Source organism: Spermophilus citellus, assembly GCF_964194105.1.
Source record: "Spermophilus citellus genome assembly, chromosome: 8".
NCBI classification, from domain to species: Eukaryota; Metazoa; Chordata; class Mammalia; order Rodentia; family Sciuridae; genus Spermophilus; species Spermophilus citellus.
The window spans coordinates 5,061,437-5,076,541 of NC_138189.1; the positions used below are offsets into that span (position 1 = coordinate 5,061,437).

General features: G+C 54.1%; 1 protein-coding gene across 6 annotated transcripts in view; it reads left to right on the forward strand.

Moving 5' to 3' along the window:
- EVC2 (EvC ciliary complex subunit 2) overlaps window positions 1-15,105 on the forward strand; it is a gene marked incomplete at its 5' end in the record, with an annotated part of 108,001 nt that overhangs the window by 28,204 nt on the left and 64,692 nt on the right. For all 6 annotated transcript variants that reach the window (XM_081303857.1, XM_081303858.1, XM_081303859.1 and 3 more), the window contains 3 exons: window positions 409-462; window positions 8,254-8,388; window positions 11,483-11,622. In XM_081303857.1, coding sequence (XP_081159983.1) covers window positions 409-462; window positions 8,254-8,388; window positions 11,483-11,622 — 329 coding nt within the window. The remainder of the gene's footprint in view (window positions 1-408; window positions 463-8,253; window positions 8,389-11,482; window positions 11,623-15,105) is intronic.

Genomic DNA, 15,105 nt, shown 5'->3' on the forward strand with positions numbered 1-15,105 from the left:
CTGGTGTCTTCTCAACAGAGGAAAATTGAAGCCATTAGGTGGGCCCACAGGGTGTGTGTCACAGTGAGAGGTGACCCTAGGCAGAGTGGGTGGTCTCCCCTGGACACACAGCTGGCAGCCATGGGCCCACCCCTCTCCCGGGAGGCCTGGCCCCCACCTGTTTCCCACATGCCGTGCCGCGGGCTCTCCTGGGTCTTAGGAACCTGGTGCTGGGTTTGTACGTGACGTTTGGTGGAGAAAGCAGGATCCAAAATCACAGACTTCCCGGCAAGGACTGCAGGACCCCGCGGGCTCCTCCTTGCCCAGCTGTGGGGCGGGTGCCTGGTGGGCTGAACATGACACCAATGCTACCCTGCGGACCAGACTCCGGGAGCAGTGACCAGAGTGGTTTTTTTTTTTTTTTTCCAGAACAGGACACAGCTGAGAACCCTTCTTACCATAACAGCAGAAGAGAAGGTAACGGTAAGAGACACGTGACCCATGCCCCTCACAGCCACGGTGTCGGCCTCTGGCCTGTCCTGGGAGCCAGGGGAGGAACCAGCTGTGGGCCTCAACAGCCCAGATTGGGTGGAGGCTGGGGACTGTGTGGTGTTGCTGCTCCTCCGAGTGGCCATGGCTGTCTGGTTGGCCTCCCCAGGTGACACCCCACGGGGCAGCCGCCATCTGGACAGGCCAAGGTGCCACCTGTCCCCCTGTGCTGCCCCTAATCCTGGCCTCACGTTGCCACCAGCTGCTGGTGACTTCCCGCATCGTCTCAGAGCCCTGTAGTTGGCAGCTGGCTCCTGCCTTTGCTGATCACCACCCTCACTGTCCCGTTTCCGTTCATCATTTTGGTGGCTCCTGGGGCGCACATCCACGTGTCCATTGAGCACTGTGTCCTGAAGCATGTCAGAGCTCTCCAGAGGGAAAAAACGGACGGACGTGTGTAGGTGTTACAGGAGGGGATTCGTTAGAGAGCTTGACTCGGGATTGTGGAGGCAGAGAAACCCCACGGCAGGCCGTCAGCGAGCGGAGACCCTGGCGTGCCGTAGCATGACACGGTCCAGATCTGAAGGGTCAGGACCAAGGAAACCCATGGTGTGTGTCTCAGTCCAAGGCCCCAAGTCCCAGCACCTGGAGCTGCTGGTCCTGCAGTCCAGGCCCAGAGAGCCCAGAGTTCTGACATCCAGGAGAAGATGGGTGTGTGTGTGTGTGCCCCCCGTATTCTTTCTCTGTCTGGGACGCAGGAGGGTGGATGGTGCCCGCCCTCACTGAGGGTGGGTCTTCCCTCCTGGGTCCACTCAGAGCTGCCCCCAATTACCCTCACAGTCGCATTCCGAAACAGTGCTCCCCTGGGTGTCCTTATCCCACCGAGGTCACCTACCTGACCCCCCACCCTCTCCAGTAGCACTTCCTGAGTGTCTGCTGGTGCCAGCTGTCCTAAGCAACTGACAGACACCGACTCCCATCATCTTCACCACCATCTTGGGACATGGGTTCTGGCTTGAAATCACCCATTGCCCAGCCAGGGAAACTCGGGTCAAGTGATTGCCCAGGGTCCCACAGTTGGAGCGTTGTGGTTCCCAGTCCACCTCCAGGCCTGATGCTCTCTCGTGGGATTCGCAGGACTTACGGAGTCATACAGGGCTACAGGTGATTCCAGGGAAGGACCCAAACCAAGAGGAGCAGAGGGGAGAGACGGCGGGGGAGGAGCAAACCAGCCACAAGCCACCAAGACCACCGCACAGGGGCGGCTTGGGGTGCGCCAAACACTCGGCCAGTGCTGTGGTAGCACGTGGGGCGTAGCATCTTCTAGGGAAGCTTGAGGGTCTCACTGGCAGGGTGTCGGAGGCTGGCCACGTGGGCACCTTCTGCCCGGCAAGTACCAGGATTCCAGGCTCCTGCAGGAAAACAGGGTTGGACACAAACCCCCTTGTTTGTGGGGCATTTGAGAGCAGAGCCACGCTCACCAGTGACTGGTGGGAGGCCATGTCCCCAGAGGCCAGGACCCCACCAGCCCATGTCCCCAGAGATCAGCCATGGCCCAGCCCCTCAGGCAGCCCTTTGAGGCTAGCAGTGTTGGATATTTAACCCTTCTGCATGGCCAGTGGGTGGAGGTCAGCAGTCAAAGCCAGGTAGGGTCACCAGGCAGCAGGCCACATCACCTGCTAGTGAGCTGGAGCCCTGTGCAGACGAGATGGAGAGTGAGACGAGCCCAAAGTCTAGTGGGCCTCGGGACACTGGTGACCATTTCTCCTTGTTGGCTGTGAGCTCCTGTGTCCCCAGTGTCTTACCTTTCAGGTGGCATTGAATAGGTCAGCATCCTTTGATTGAGCTGACTGTCGCCAGTGGTGGTCGCCGCTCTGGGGAGAGGGCTGGCTGCTGCGTGGCTGCATCCACTTCACGGCTGTCCTTGCTTTGTGCCCAGCCCTCTGGGAGGATGGTGCTGAGCCCTCCCAGGGACTACGGCTGCCTTTCTGGGGAAGCAGGAGCAGTGCCCCTCTGGGGTGCAGCCTGCCCTGCCCAGGTGCCCGCGGGCTGGGGGCCACGTTCAAGCAGTACCCTATTGATGTGAGGAATACAGAGATGGCACCCTGCATTGCTGTGGGCACAGCGGGCACTCAGACCAGAAGGCCTGGCCTCGAGTCCCTGTCCCTCCACTGGCTGTGGTCTTGGGAGGGTGGCTTACCTCTCTGGCCCTCAGTCGTAAATGAGAGTGATCCTTGGACCCACCTCCTGGGTGGTTGTCAAGGCAGGTGGATGGCAGGTGGGCACCCCGTGCAGGGCCTGGCAGTTCATAGTACTCAGCACACACCTGCAGGGGGCGTCGGTACTGTTGACATGTGACATGACTCCGACAGCCTTGCCAGGTGATCTGCAATGGCTGAGAATGTGTGCCGCTTCCCAGGGCCCCAGGCTCAGGTGCCCACACGGTACTAGAGAGTGGGTCTGGCCCAGTGCAAGATTTTAAGTAGCAATGGAGTCTGGGGCCATCTGGGGACTCAACCCGTTCACGCCACTGTCCCCACATCACACTGAGACATTAAATGAAAAACAAAAAAGACCAAACGGTGCACAGTTATGATTGAATTTCTGAGTTTATGACTTGAATATAAATTGTCCTGTGGGTCCCAAAAGAGGAGGAGAACTCTGGCTGGGTAGACTGGCAGGCTTCCTGGAGGAGGTGAGGCTTAAAGACGGGAGGGATATTCTGAAGTGTGCAGCTGAAGGTTGATTTCAGGGTTAAGCCCAGGCCAACTGCTGGTTAGATGGAACCAGAGTCCACTGGGGAGATACCCAAGGCAGGACCCTTGGAAACCAGGCGTGCCCCGCAGGGCTGCCTGGTACCTGCAGAGATGCTGAGCTTACACTAGGAAGCTGCAAGTGCTCATGAAAAGGAGCCCAGGGAGACCAGCAGCTCCCCTGGAGTCTTCATCAGGCAGCTGAAAAACACAGAGTAAAGACAGGAAGTTGCTCTTCCTGCAACATGTGGAGGACCCTCCATCTCCTTGATCTCCTTGACGTGAAAACTGACACATATCACTCAAGGAAAAGGAGGTCTCAGGAATTTCTTTCCATTTTGTCAAGATGTTGTCTGACCCTGTCTTCCTCCAGGGTGAGTAGTCTTTGAGGGAAAAAGACTATCACACTGTGCCCTACCTGGGGGGCAGGACTCGGATACCAAGAGCCCTCACCTGTGCCCCATCTCCCTGACATGCAGGTGAAGGGGCCAGCACCTGACCAAGCACCAGAGACCCGGATGCAGTGTTCTGCTGCAAGGATCTCAGGTCCAATCGAGACGTTTACAGCAGTTGCTATGGTACCCAGAATCATCCACTGCGAGTCCAATAATAATTCCCATGAGACTTTGTGGGCAATGTGATCAAGTCAAGGTTCGCCTGAAAATCTGAGTTCACGAGGCTGGATGGGAAGATTTTGAAAATCAAGAGTAACATGGGAAAATATACCCTATCAGACCTTAAAAATATCACAGAACTACAGTAATGCTGTGTATAGCACTGGGGATGAGAAAGTAGAATGGCATTCTAAATCATAGGGAGAATGCCATGTGTAAATTTTGGGGAAATGACTAGATCTTTTGGAAGAAAAACAAAAATCAATTTCATAATGAGATTAAAGTCTGAATAGCTAAAATTATTGTAAAAAGTAAATATGAGCTAATATTATGTGGTCTAAAGAAAACCATGGATTTGAGTATATAAATAGTTGGAAATAATTGAAAACTTGACATTTAAAAAGAGCACTAAAAAAGATTAATGAGAAACTTGGGAAAGAATTTATAGTGTATGCAAAAGACAAATGATTTATGTCTTTTGCATATGTCAGAGCCACTACTTACTACCTCGTAACCTGGGCCATTTAGTTAACTTATTTAGACCTTGGCATCGTGCTTTATGAAATTGGAATTAAAATAGCATACACATCATAGTATTGTGAGGATCAAATGGATTAAAATATGTAAAGCCATGGAACCACTAAGCTACAATGTGGTGGTGGTCATGGTCATGGTGATGATGGTGGTGGTCATGGTGATGGTGATGATGGTGGTGATAGTGATGGTGGTAGTTGTCATGGTGGCAGAGATGATGGAGATGGTGATGGTAATGGTGGTGATGATGGTGAGGATAATGGTGGTAGTGATGAATGTTGATGGTTGTTTCTGACAACTTTTCATCCCTGGGACCAAAATATTTGCAAGAATGCCTTAGAGGAGGGAAAGTTTATTTTTGGCTCATGGTTTCAGAGCTTCAGTCCATGGTTGACCAACTATAGCTCTAGGCTCGAATGAGACAGAGCATCATGGTGGAATGGCATGGCAGAGGAAGTCTACTCAGTTCATGACAGTCAGGAAACAGAGAGAAGGGGTGGGGGAGAGACAGAGGGAACTCCACTTTCCAGGGACAAAACTAAGCCCCAAAGGCATGTCCCCAGTGACCCATTTCCTCCAGCCACACCACCCATGAATCCTTTCAGAATAGTAATCCGACAAGTGGATTAATCCACTGGTCTGATCTTTTCATCTGAACATCCCTGTATTATTGCACACATGGGCTTTTGGGGGCACCTCGTATCCACACCATAACAACAGTAGTGGTGAGCATGATGATGATGGTGGTGATTGGGTGGCCTCTTCTCCTTCCCAGAAAGCTGCATCTTGAGACCTAGCTCTTCTTTGTCCATCTTCATGGTGGAAGTTGAAGAGTAGAGGTGCTGTGGGCAGGGAAAGGACAGGGCCTAGTGTGATTGAGCACTGCAGATAGATGAATATGGTAGTGAAGGTGATCTTACCCCAGGAGGCAGGCTCTGCCTATAAGATGTGCCTGTTGTTTGGTGTCAGAAGTAAAATTTGCAAGTGAGAAGACAGTAGGATCCACAGAGCCGCCCTGCTCTGTCGGTGTGGACGTGCATCCTGGCTGTGTGCCACGTCCAGCCAGACCCCACCTTGCTGAACTGCCTGGCACCTCTGCTCTTCCAGTTATCTCTGCCAGTCTCCTGGCCAAAGGAACATGGGACCTCAGATTCGGATTGAGAAGGTGGAGGTGGGAAGAGGAGAGAGGGTGACGGGGAGGGAGGAGAGGGGGAGTGTGGAGTGTGTGCATAGCACAGGACCTGCTGCCTGTGATTCTGGCCCAGTCCTTGTTTGTGGTTCTCACCAGTCAGTCAAGCAGCTTCTCCCCTGGACTAGGAGAGTGGGACTAGGAATTTCACAGCAACCTGGACGGTGGTTGGTGTGACCTGAGGGGAGAACATGGACACTGGTGGCCAGCAGAGCCCAACTGGCATTTTTCAGCCGTGGACATGAGTTACTGAATCTCTTTGCTCATCTGTTTGTCTGCTGGGCGTCTCTGCAGGATTGCTGGGCATTGAGTGCGAGGAGGTCAGTCACACACTGGCTCTGTGTCCTGGGAGCCCTGGGGGACCTGCACAGCTCAGCCCCTTAGTCAGCAGGCTCTTGTTCTCTCAGGCTGGAGGTGGGAGTCTTAGACGTTGGCAGGGCCACGCTGCCTGGGAAGGTTCTGGAGAAGCGACCTTCCTCGTGCCTCCTGGCTTCACGTGGCCCAGGAAGCCCTTAGCCTTCGCCTGCTCCCAGCTGCACACTGGCCTCTGCCTCTGTCTTCACAGGCCCATCTTCTCTGTGTGTCCTGTGTCTGTCCATCTTCCTCTCCTATGAGGACATGGCCAGGGGACTCAGGGCCCACCCTAGCTCAACACAACCGCATCTGGATCACATCTTCATAGATCATATTTCCAAATTAGATCCCTCATAGATCCTGGGAGTTAGCACTTCAGCGTGGGCTCAGCTTTGACAGCAGATCAGCTCAGCCTGGCGACTCGCCTGGACACCTTGTCTAGGTGATCGCAGGGCCAGAGCCCGGTCCCTCCCTCCTTCTTCCTAAAGCTGTGAAACAGGCTGCCCCATCTGCAAGAGCAGACCTTGGTAAGCTCAACCTCAGTGCCTTGGCCTCTTTAGAGACATTGGGGGGGGGGGAAATCCCTTCTTTATCAATATTTTAATGTCACCTCCATGGAATACTATTCATGTTTATCCAGTTTAGTGACGTTTTTCTTGTCCAGTGGGTACACAATCAGGGCTCAGAGGGATACTCCAGCACAAATGTAGGAGACCCTGGGTTTCATTTTGATTTAGGAGGTCCAAGTGGGAGGCAGAGTGGCTGCCCATCCTCCTGGAAGACGGCTGAGCCACGGGGCGGTGAGCCTGCCATTGTGCTTTGGTTCAGCTGCCCTCAGTGTCTAGGGGAACCCCTGCATGGGGCTCAGCTTTGACAGCAGGACGGCTGGGGTGGCCTGGTCTGTCGGGAGGACTTGCCCTTGACTGTCACCTGCATGCGGCTGCAGGAATGAGGGGTGGGCTACTTGTCTGCTGGCTCCTGAGCAGTCAGTGTCCCTGTTGTCTGCAGCTGTTTTGAATGAGACTTGTTCTCCTGGGTTGGCTTCTCTGGAGCAGCTGCTGAGACAGAGGAGGGCACAGTGTATTTCCAGGTTGCAGAAAGGGTGGCCCCTGGGGCTGGGGGCTGCTCTCAGGCTGGCTTGCAGGGTCGGCCTGAGCTGGCGTCTGATTCCTTGGGTCTCAGGAGGGTTCCTCCTCTCGCCAGGCTGGTGAGCATGGCTGGCTGTGACTAGGCTGGCTTCACAAACACATCCACAGTTGGTACTGAACACCTTCTTTCCTTCAGGAATTCTGTTCATGCCAAGCAGAGGGGCCTGCGTCCCCACCCCTGGGTGAGAACTGGGACGCTGCGTCCTACTGAGCCTCACAGGCAGCCAGCATCTCACAAGCAGCCCCACTCCCTGCTGGGATTGGGCACCTCCTCGTGCCGCACCCAGGGGGCTCTTGGAAGTACGTGTGCTGTCTTCCTGGGGCTCTGCAGGGTGCATCTCCTCCACTTCTGATTTTGCTCTGTATCTTTGTGGTCATTATTGACCTGTAGGTGACGCCCCCAGTGAGGGGGATAAGGAGGAGCCAGGACTGGGCAGAGGAGGAGGTAGGGTCGCCATCCTCAGCCAACCTGGTGGGGAAGCCCTGGAGCCTATGTGGCCATCAGGGTGTCCCTCATCGGGTGGCAGTTGCTGGCCGTCACGCCCTACTGTGCTCTGCTCCTAGGTGCAGGCAGTTCTGGAAAGACTGTGACATCAAGTGAGGTGGCTCTCTGCCGCTGATTCTGACCTCGAAGCCAGGGACTGTCTACTGCCTACATACCCGCAGCTGCACACCAAGTTCCTCTTGACAGGCATCTGGGTGGTGCGGCTGCTTGTCTGCCAGTCATGCTGAGCCCTCGCGAGCTCCTGCCCAGATCGTGGAGTGGCAGGATGGCCTGGTGCCCACCCACCTCCTGTGGGAATGTCTGCTGCCCTGTGCATCCTCCCCCTCTCCCCGGTGTCCTGGCTACACCTCTGATGGGTGGACCTCCTGGAGTGGGGGTCTCAAGTGCACTGAGGTACTGGCCCCTGCAAGATTCTGCCCCTTACTGTTAGGAAATACCCAGGTCTGCCTGATGTTTGGTATGTGTTTGACTTTGGAAATGAACGTTCTTGAGTGGCGAGCCGTAACACCAGGAGGGACTCAGGCTCCGAGAGGGCCAGCAAGGACCCCAAGGCAACTAGCCAGGCCCTGGGAGAGCTGGTCCAAACCCAGTTGGCTCTCCTGACTCCCTGTGTGTTCTGCTGAGACTCTGACCTTGGCAGATGGGAAGTGTGACCGCAGGTGACTCTCACTCTCCCTGTTTCCTGCAGGTTCTACCCAACCATGGTCTCCACGCAGCGGCCTTCTTCACTGCCTTCCTGGTCTCCCTGGCAGTGAGCTGGACGGTACTCTTCTTCTTAGCACGATACCAGTGTCTGCAGGGAGGCGTGCTGGCCAGACGCCGGGTGAGCTTCTTCCTGGGTGGTGGGGCGAGGTTCATGCCGAGTGGGTGGCCTCTATGCGCACCAGACGGGAGCCGGCTGAGATCTGTGGGTGTCTCACCCCCGGCTCCTCCAGACACTGACCGTGCGTCCTGGACTGCATCCTCACCACTAATGCTTTTAAAACCCTCCCTGAGTGATTCATTTTAAAAAATTTTTTCGTTTTATTTTTATTTTTTTATTTTTTTTATTTTTATTTTTTAAAAATATTTATTTATTTATTTGGTGGACACAACATCTTTGTTGGTATGTGGTGCTGAGGATCGAACCCGGGCCGCAAGCATGCCAGGTGAGCGCACTACCGCTTGAGCCACATCCCCAGCCCTCGTTTTATTTTTAATTGACAGAAGAGTCGGACGAGTTCATGGGGTCAGCGTGGTATCTGGATGTCTGTGGAGAGTGTGCAGTGATCAGATCAGGGTCCTGAGCACATCATTGCCTCACACACGGAACATTTATTTGTGGGGAAAACATTGAAAATCCTGTCCGTCCTCTGTTTTGTCTGTGCGGTCGCCTGCAGCCTCTGGCTGTGCAGTTAGCAGCAGACCCCGTCGACCGGCAGCGCTGCCCGCGCTCCCTCTGCCTCCAGCCCGCTCTCTGCGGGAGGGCATGTGGCACATGTCCTCCTGTGCCTGGCTCATGTCACTCAGTGTGACGTCCTCCTGGTCACCCAGGTTGTGACAGGACATCATCTGCTGATGCTGAACTCTGTTCCATCATGGGAGTGTGCCACCTTTCCTTCCTCTCTTCACCCCTCGTGGTCACTTAAGCTGGTTCTGTCTTTGGCTCCTTGGTTGGTTTCCACCAGTGGCCGGGCTCAGGGCCCTGCAGTCCAGCACCCACTGCGGGCAGGTGTGTCCTCGCCACCCACTTCAGGCCCTGGTCCACACTGCCTGCTGGTGCCTTGGTGCTTGCTGTCGTCCTTGGGGGAGCCCGGGCTCCTGGCTGGGTTCCTGCCCCTTCCCTGCGCTCTCTGCTCTGCCGCTCCTCGGGACGCACGTCCTGGGAGGCCGAGCTCCTGCCGCCCACGCTTCATCTGCCCAGTGCTCTGTGCTGTTCCCTGGCAGTCTGCCCCAGGCACCCGCTTCCCCTGCCAGTCATCGCTGGTCACTTCCTGGAGGTGAGGGGCTCTCTGGGTTCCCCCTGCCTTCACTGGACACCACCCAGCGCTCGTCACAGTCCCGTAGCCTGGCCGCACCCCTTCGTCTCTTGGTCTGGGCTCCACAGCACATCCTGGGGCCGGGATTCAGGGTTTACGTGGAAGTGATCCCCATGGGGTGAGGGAGGGGGAAGGCGGGAAGGCAGCTACGCGGGTGTGTGTGTGTGTGTGTGTGTGTGTGTGTGTGTGGCACCAGCTGACTCCTGCCCAGGGCACGAGGCAGCCCAGGGTGCTTATCCCCAAGTCCCACCAGTGACTGTTTGGGGCCAGGAGGCAAGGAGAAAGGATGACACTGTGCCCTGGCATGGGATCTGAAGGCCAGCAGGATCCTCCAGGGAAGAGTCATGTGTCCGCTGGTGGCGCTTGTCTGGTGGCCACTGCAGGGTCGGGGCAGGGGTTTAGCGGGGCCAGGTGGTGTCTGTGTGGCCCTTGCCTGGGTGGAACCTGTGCTTGAGGCACCCCTCCAGGGCCAAGGGGTGAGTGAGCACTTGGCCAGTTTATGGGTGGACAGACAGGAAGGAAAGCCAGGTGGCGGGGGTGGGAGGGCACCCCCTGGGCTCTTGGTTGGTTTGTGCAGGGCCATCGAGGGCTGGAGCCGCTGTGACTCAGTGCCACCCCTAGTTGAAGCCCCTGGGAAGGAACGTCTGCCATCCCCCTCCTCCTCTGTGTGGGAAACTGAGGTTCGTGAGTCTGGACAGGCCAGGACCCAGTGTCTGGAAACCTGTCTTTCTGGAGGTAGAAGTCCTGTCCAGCCGAGGGGGCCTGCTGCTCTTTCTGCCTCCGTCTCCTGGAGGAGAGGCACCATCACAAAGTGAGGCTGGCCTCTGTCTCCTGGTGGCAGAAGTGAGGGGGAAAGCGGCCCACGTAATGGCACCTCGTGTCACAGACCCAGCTCTACCTGCTGAGGGGAGCGGATGTGCCGTACTGTGACGGAGCGCAGCTGCGGGCGGAGAGCAGAGGGGTGAAATCTGAAGGCCCTGCAGCACTCACCCAGCACCACGCAGTGGAGTCTCTTCACGTTCTCTTTTTCTTTTTTTTTTTTTTAAAAAACATTTATTTTTGAGTTGTATTTGGACACAATACCTTTATTTTATTCATATATTTTTATGTGGTGCTGAGGATCGAACCCAGGGTCTCACACATGCAAGGCGAGTGCTCTACCGCTGAGCCACAACCCCAGCCTTTTTCATGTTTTCTTTATTTATCTGCCAGTGGTGGTAACCAAGGAGACAATGTGCTGTAACACGGGGTGCCTTTCCAGTGGAGCAGCCTGGGACTCGAGCTGCCTGACTCCTTTGAGCTGTGTGGCCATCATGTGCTATTCACTGCTCTGAACCTCAGTTTCCTTATCTGTCAAGTGGGGCACTGAGTGTCATGACATCACACGTGCCAGGCTCCCAGAATGATGTCAGCTAGAGCTGCTGCCCATTTCTGTGGAATTAACGACCCTGGGGACAAAACAAATATCTCCTCTGTCCCATCAGAGTTGGGGTTAGTGATGTCTACTGTCACTTCCACCTCAATTCCATGTTCTAATGAGAAACGTGCCAGAACCGTGTCACGGGGTCCTACTGCCAGGTGTGGGTCCCCTCCCCTGGCGATGGTGGTGAGGGTGGTACAACACCAGCACAGATCTTTGTGGGTCCCCAAGGCCTTCCCAGCTCTGCTGTGCCGTAGGCGCACAGCCCTCGGGAGCAGGCCGTCGGAATCATGATCCCACTTCTCCACTGAGCAGTGGAGGCTCCAGGAAGAGCAGCGCTTGCCTGAGTTCACCTGCCCACGGTGGCCAGGCCAGCCCTGTCCCCTGCCTGCCGACTGCCAGCCTTCCCTGCTGACTTCCCGTCGTGTGGAGGTCCTGCGGAGGCCCACTAAGTTGCTGCATCTGCCTTTCTCCTGAAGGTTCAGCGAGCCGAGAGCAAGTTGGAGCCCTCGCCTTTTACCTCGGCCGGCGGACTGAATGAGGACCTTTCCCTCAATGACCAGCTGGTGGACATCCTGACTTCCGAGGACCCCGGGAGCATGCTGCAGGCCTTAGAGGAGTAAGAATCCCGAATCCCATTCTGCTTCCAGCCAGGCCGTGAGCGTCTGAGCTGCGGGGAGGGGAGGAAACAGGCGTCTGCCACTCGCTCAGTCATGCGTCACTCGGTCGTCACCATCCGATGTTGTGAGCGAGACGTGCCGTTAACATGGACCAGACGTGCTTGCGTCTTTGTGTGACGGCAGGATTTATTGAATAGCAGTGAGCTCACAGGTACACTGCTTTCACCAGTGGCCACTCAGCCCGTGCTCGTGGGTCAGCTGACAGCCACAAGCCTGGCAATCACAGTTTTTATCCTCTACTCCTAATCATTTCTGTCTCTGACCCTCGAGTCACACTGCACACTATACAACGTGTGTGTGTTCATATGTATGCCTTTGTATTTACAGAAAGGGTTAAGGTGGCCTCGGGTTACAGGATGCGTTCTCCCGAGCAAGGGCAGAGAGCAGATATGGATGCAGAGAGTCACTGTAGGTGAGCAGTTCTATAGATGGTCCAGGTGAGGGTCCAGACTGATGGCAGTTTCAGTGTCATCTTGGAGTGGGCCACGTGTGACATCAAGTCTGGAAAAGCTGCACTGAGCTGAGGCCCAGGGACAGAGAATCAGAATTTTGACATTGAGGTGCTTTTTTCTGGACCAGGCTCGTGACAAGGCTATAGGTCAGGGTGCTCTTGTGTCCAGCCTGGGGTGCTCCTCCTCTGATGGGTCTCAGATGAGGGGCTGCTTCCTTTGCTGGTCTGGTGTGTTGCTCATTGGTCTGGGTTTTGTGGTGTAGGTTTGAAGCTATGTGCTTCTGACTTATTTTGACAGGTCCACAGGTGGCCCTCTTTATTAGCACAGTTACATTTTTATTAGTTTATGCCTTGTGGCTGTGCTAAGCAGAGGGTGGTGGTTTACTTGCATAAACAAGCTGCAGAGATACTCAGAATGGCCAACTACTGCTTTATGAAGTGGAGCAGCATGGGGTCAGGCACAGCCTGGAAACCGCTCTCCTGTTCACAGCGGTGGCACTCAGAGCAAAGCACGGCCTGCTCTCCACATGAAAACGCTGCTCGCACTGGACACTAGACTTGGTGTTCAGGAGAAGAGACGTGTGAGGCACAGTCAGAGGCAAGCCCCCCCCCATTGGGGGGTGTGAACACCTGACACAGTGCAGGCACTCGGGGGTGTGAACACCTGATACAGTGCAGGCACTCGAAGGCGTGAACATCTGCTTGTGAGCAGGTGCCCACTTACCTTCCTGCTGGTTACCTAATAATGTGCCTTCTTTGTCTGGGCTGCATATATATCTAAAAGGCCCATGGAAGGACTCAGGGGGTTGGCTGGGTCTACTGCTGCCTCCAAACAAAGCACGTCTACTGCCCCACTGCATCTCACTTCTTCGGCCACCTGCCCGGATCCTGCATGTTTCCTGGGCCCAAGCCTCCACTCAACGGTGTCCTTGGGGGAAGTTACTGAGCCTCTCTCAGGTGCTCATCTGAGAGATGGTAGAAACAATACCTGCTTCACAGGGTGCCTGCAGGGATTCCATGAATGGGGTCTGTCAAATTCTTACACCAGAATCCGGCAAGGTGTTCTACGTACCAGGAAGTACAGCCTAAGCCTTCCTTAACTAGGAAGAATGAGTTCCCTCCAGTAGCCACTGCAGCCCTGCTCTGGCCTCCCTCTCCAGATGCCTCTTCTCTACCTCTGTCCTCAGGCCCCACTTCCCACCCCAGGCACACTCACCCTCCTTCACCTCCCCAGTCACATTTGCTCACTTCCCGTCCTCACCTGTCCTCTCTCCCCTGTGCCTGAAATGCCCTTCCCTGATTAGCCCATTGGAAAGCTTCTACTCCAGCCTCAAGAATGCGCTGCACCGTCAGCTTCTCTGGGAAGCATTTCTATGGCCCTCCGAGAGATAACTACTTCCCCTTCCGCACTCGGCCAGCCTGAGTTCCCCTCAGCAAACCCTGGGTCAGTCCTATTTGTATCTGTCTTACACAATGGGGGGGGGGGGCTTGCCTCTGACTGTGCCTCACACGTCTCTTCTCCTGAACACCAAGTCTAGTGTCCAGTGCGAGCAGCGTTTTCATGTGGAGAGCAGGCCGTGCTTTGCTCTGAGTGCCACCGCTGTGAACAGGAGAGCGGTTTCCAGGCTGTGCCTGACCCCATGCTGCTCCACTTCATAAAGCAGTAGTTGGCCATTCTGAGTATCTCTGCAGCTTGTTTATGCAAGTAAACCACCACCCTCTGCTTAGCACAGCCACAAGGCATAAACTAATAAAAATGTAACTGTGCTAATAAAGAGGGCCACCTGTCCTTGATAAGGACCTTCATGATTTAAAGCAGGGATAGCAAATGCAAAACGTGGACTATCCTCAGGATGAATTGGAATTGAAAAAAAACAATCTTTAATATCTATAACTAAAACATACCAAGTTTTTGGCAAAGCAGACAATTGAGGAATCCCCGATTGAGCAGGTCCCATAATAACCATCTCATTATTAATGGCTCTTAAATCTTGCAATAATCTCCATTTACCAGATTTCTTTTTGATGATAAAAATGGGAGTATTATGGGGAGATACAGAAGGTTGTATATGTCCTTCCGCTAATTGTTGTTTGACCAGATCATGGACTGCTTGTATCTTTTCTTTAGTCAGGGGCCACTGAGGAACCCACACTGGTCTTTCTGATTTCCAAGTAATTTTTATTGTCTCAGTGGCCCTTTGTGAAAATCCAACCCATGTCTGTCTGTTCCTTGATCCATTTGTATTGGTGCTGCTATACCTTGTTCTTGTTTTTCTAATCTTTTTCCTTTCCTAAAACCTTGTCTAGCCATAATAGTGGGTGCATTTTGATTGATGTTATTTGTTAATGTCAAACCTAATTGATCTAGGACATCTCGTCCCCATAAATTTACGGGAAGATGATCCAATACATATGGCTGTATAGTTCCTGCACATCCTTCAGGATCCTTCCAATCTAATACCATTGCACTTCTATGGGGATTAGTCGCCACTCCTAGGCCTCGAAGCGTTTGAGTGGCTTGTTGTAATGGCCAATGTTTTGGCCATTCTTGACGAGAGATGATGCTAAGGTCTGCACCTGTATCCAGTAGCCCATTAAATTCATGTCCTTGAATATTTAGTTTTAGCATGGGGCGAGAATCTAAATTTAAAGAAAGCATAGCCCAGTCTACACCTGTGGAGCCTAATCCCTTGGAACCTCTTTCTACAGCACGACTGGAAAATTTATCATGTAGGCTTGGTATTATTAGTAACTGTGCTATTCTATCTCCTGGTGAAATTACTGATATACCCTTTGGAGAACTGGCTATAATTTTTATTTCACCTTCATAATTGGGATCAATTACCCCAGGACTTATCATAAGTCCTTTTAGAGTAGAAGAGCTGCATCCCAACAATAAGCCTACTGTTCCTTTGGGAAGAGGTCCTTTTACCCCTGTGGGAATGATTTGAACTCCCATCTCTGGAGTTAG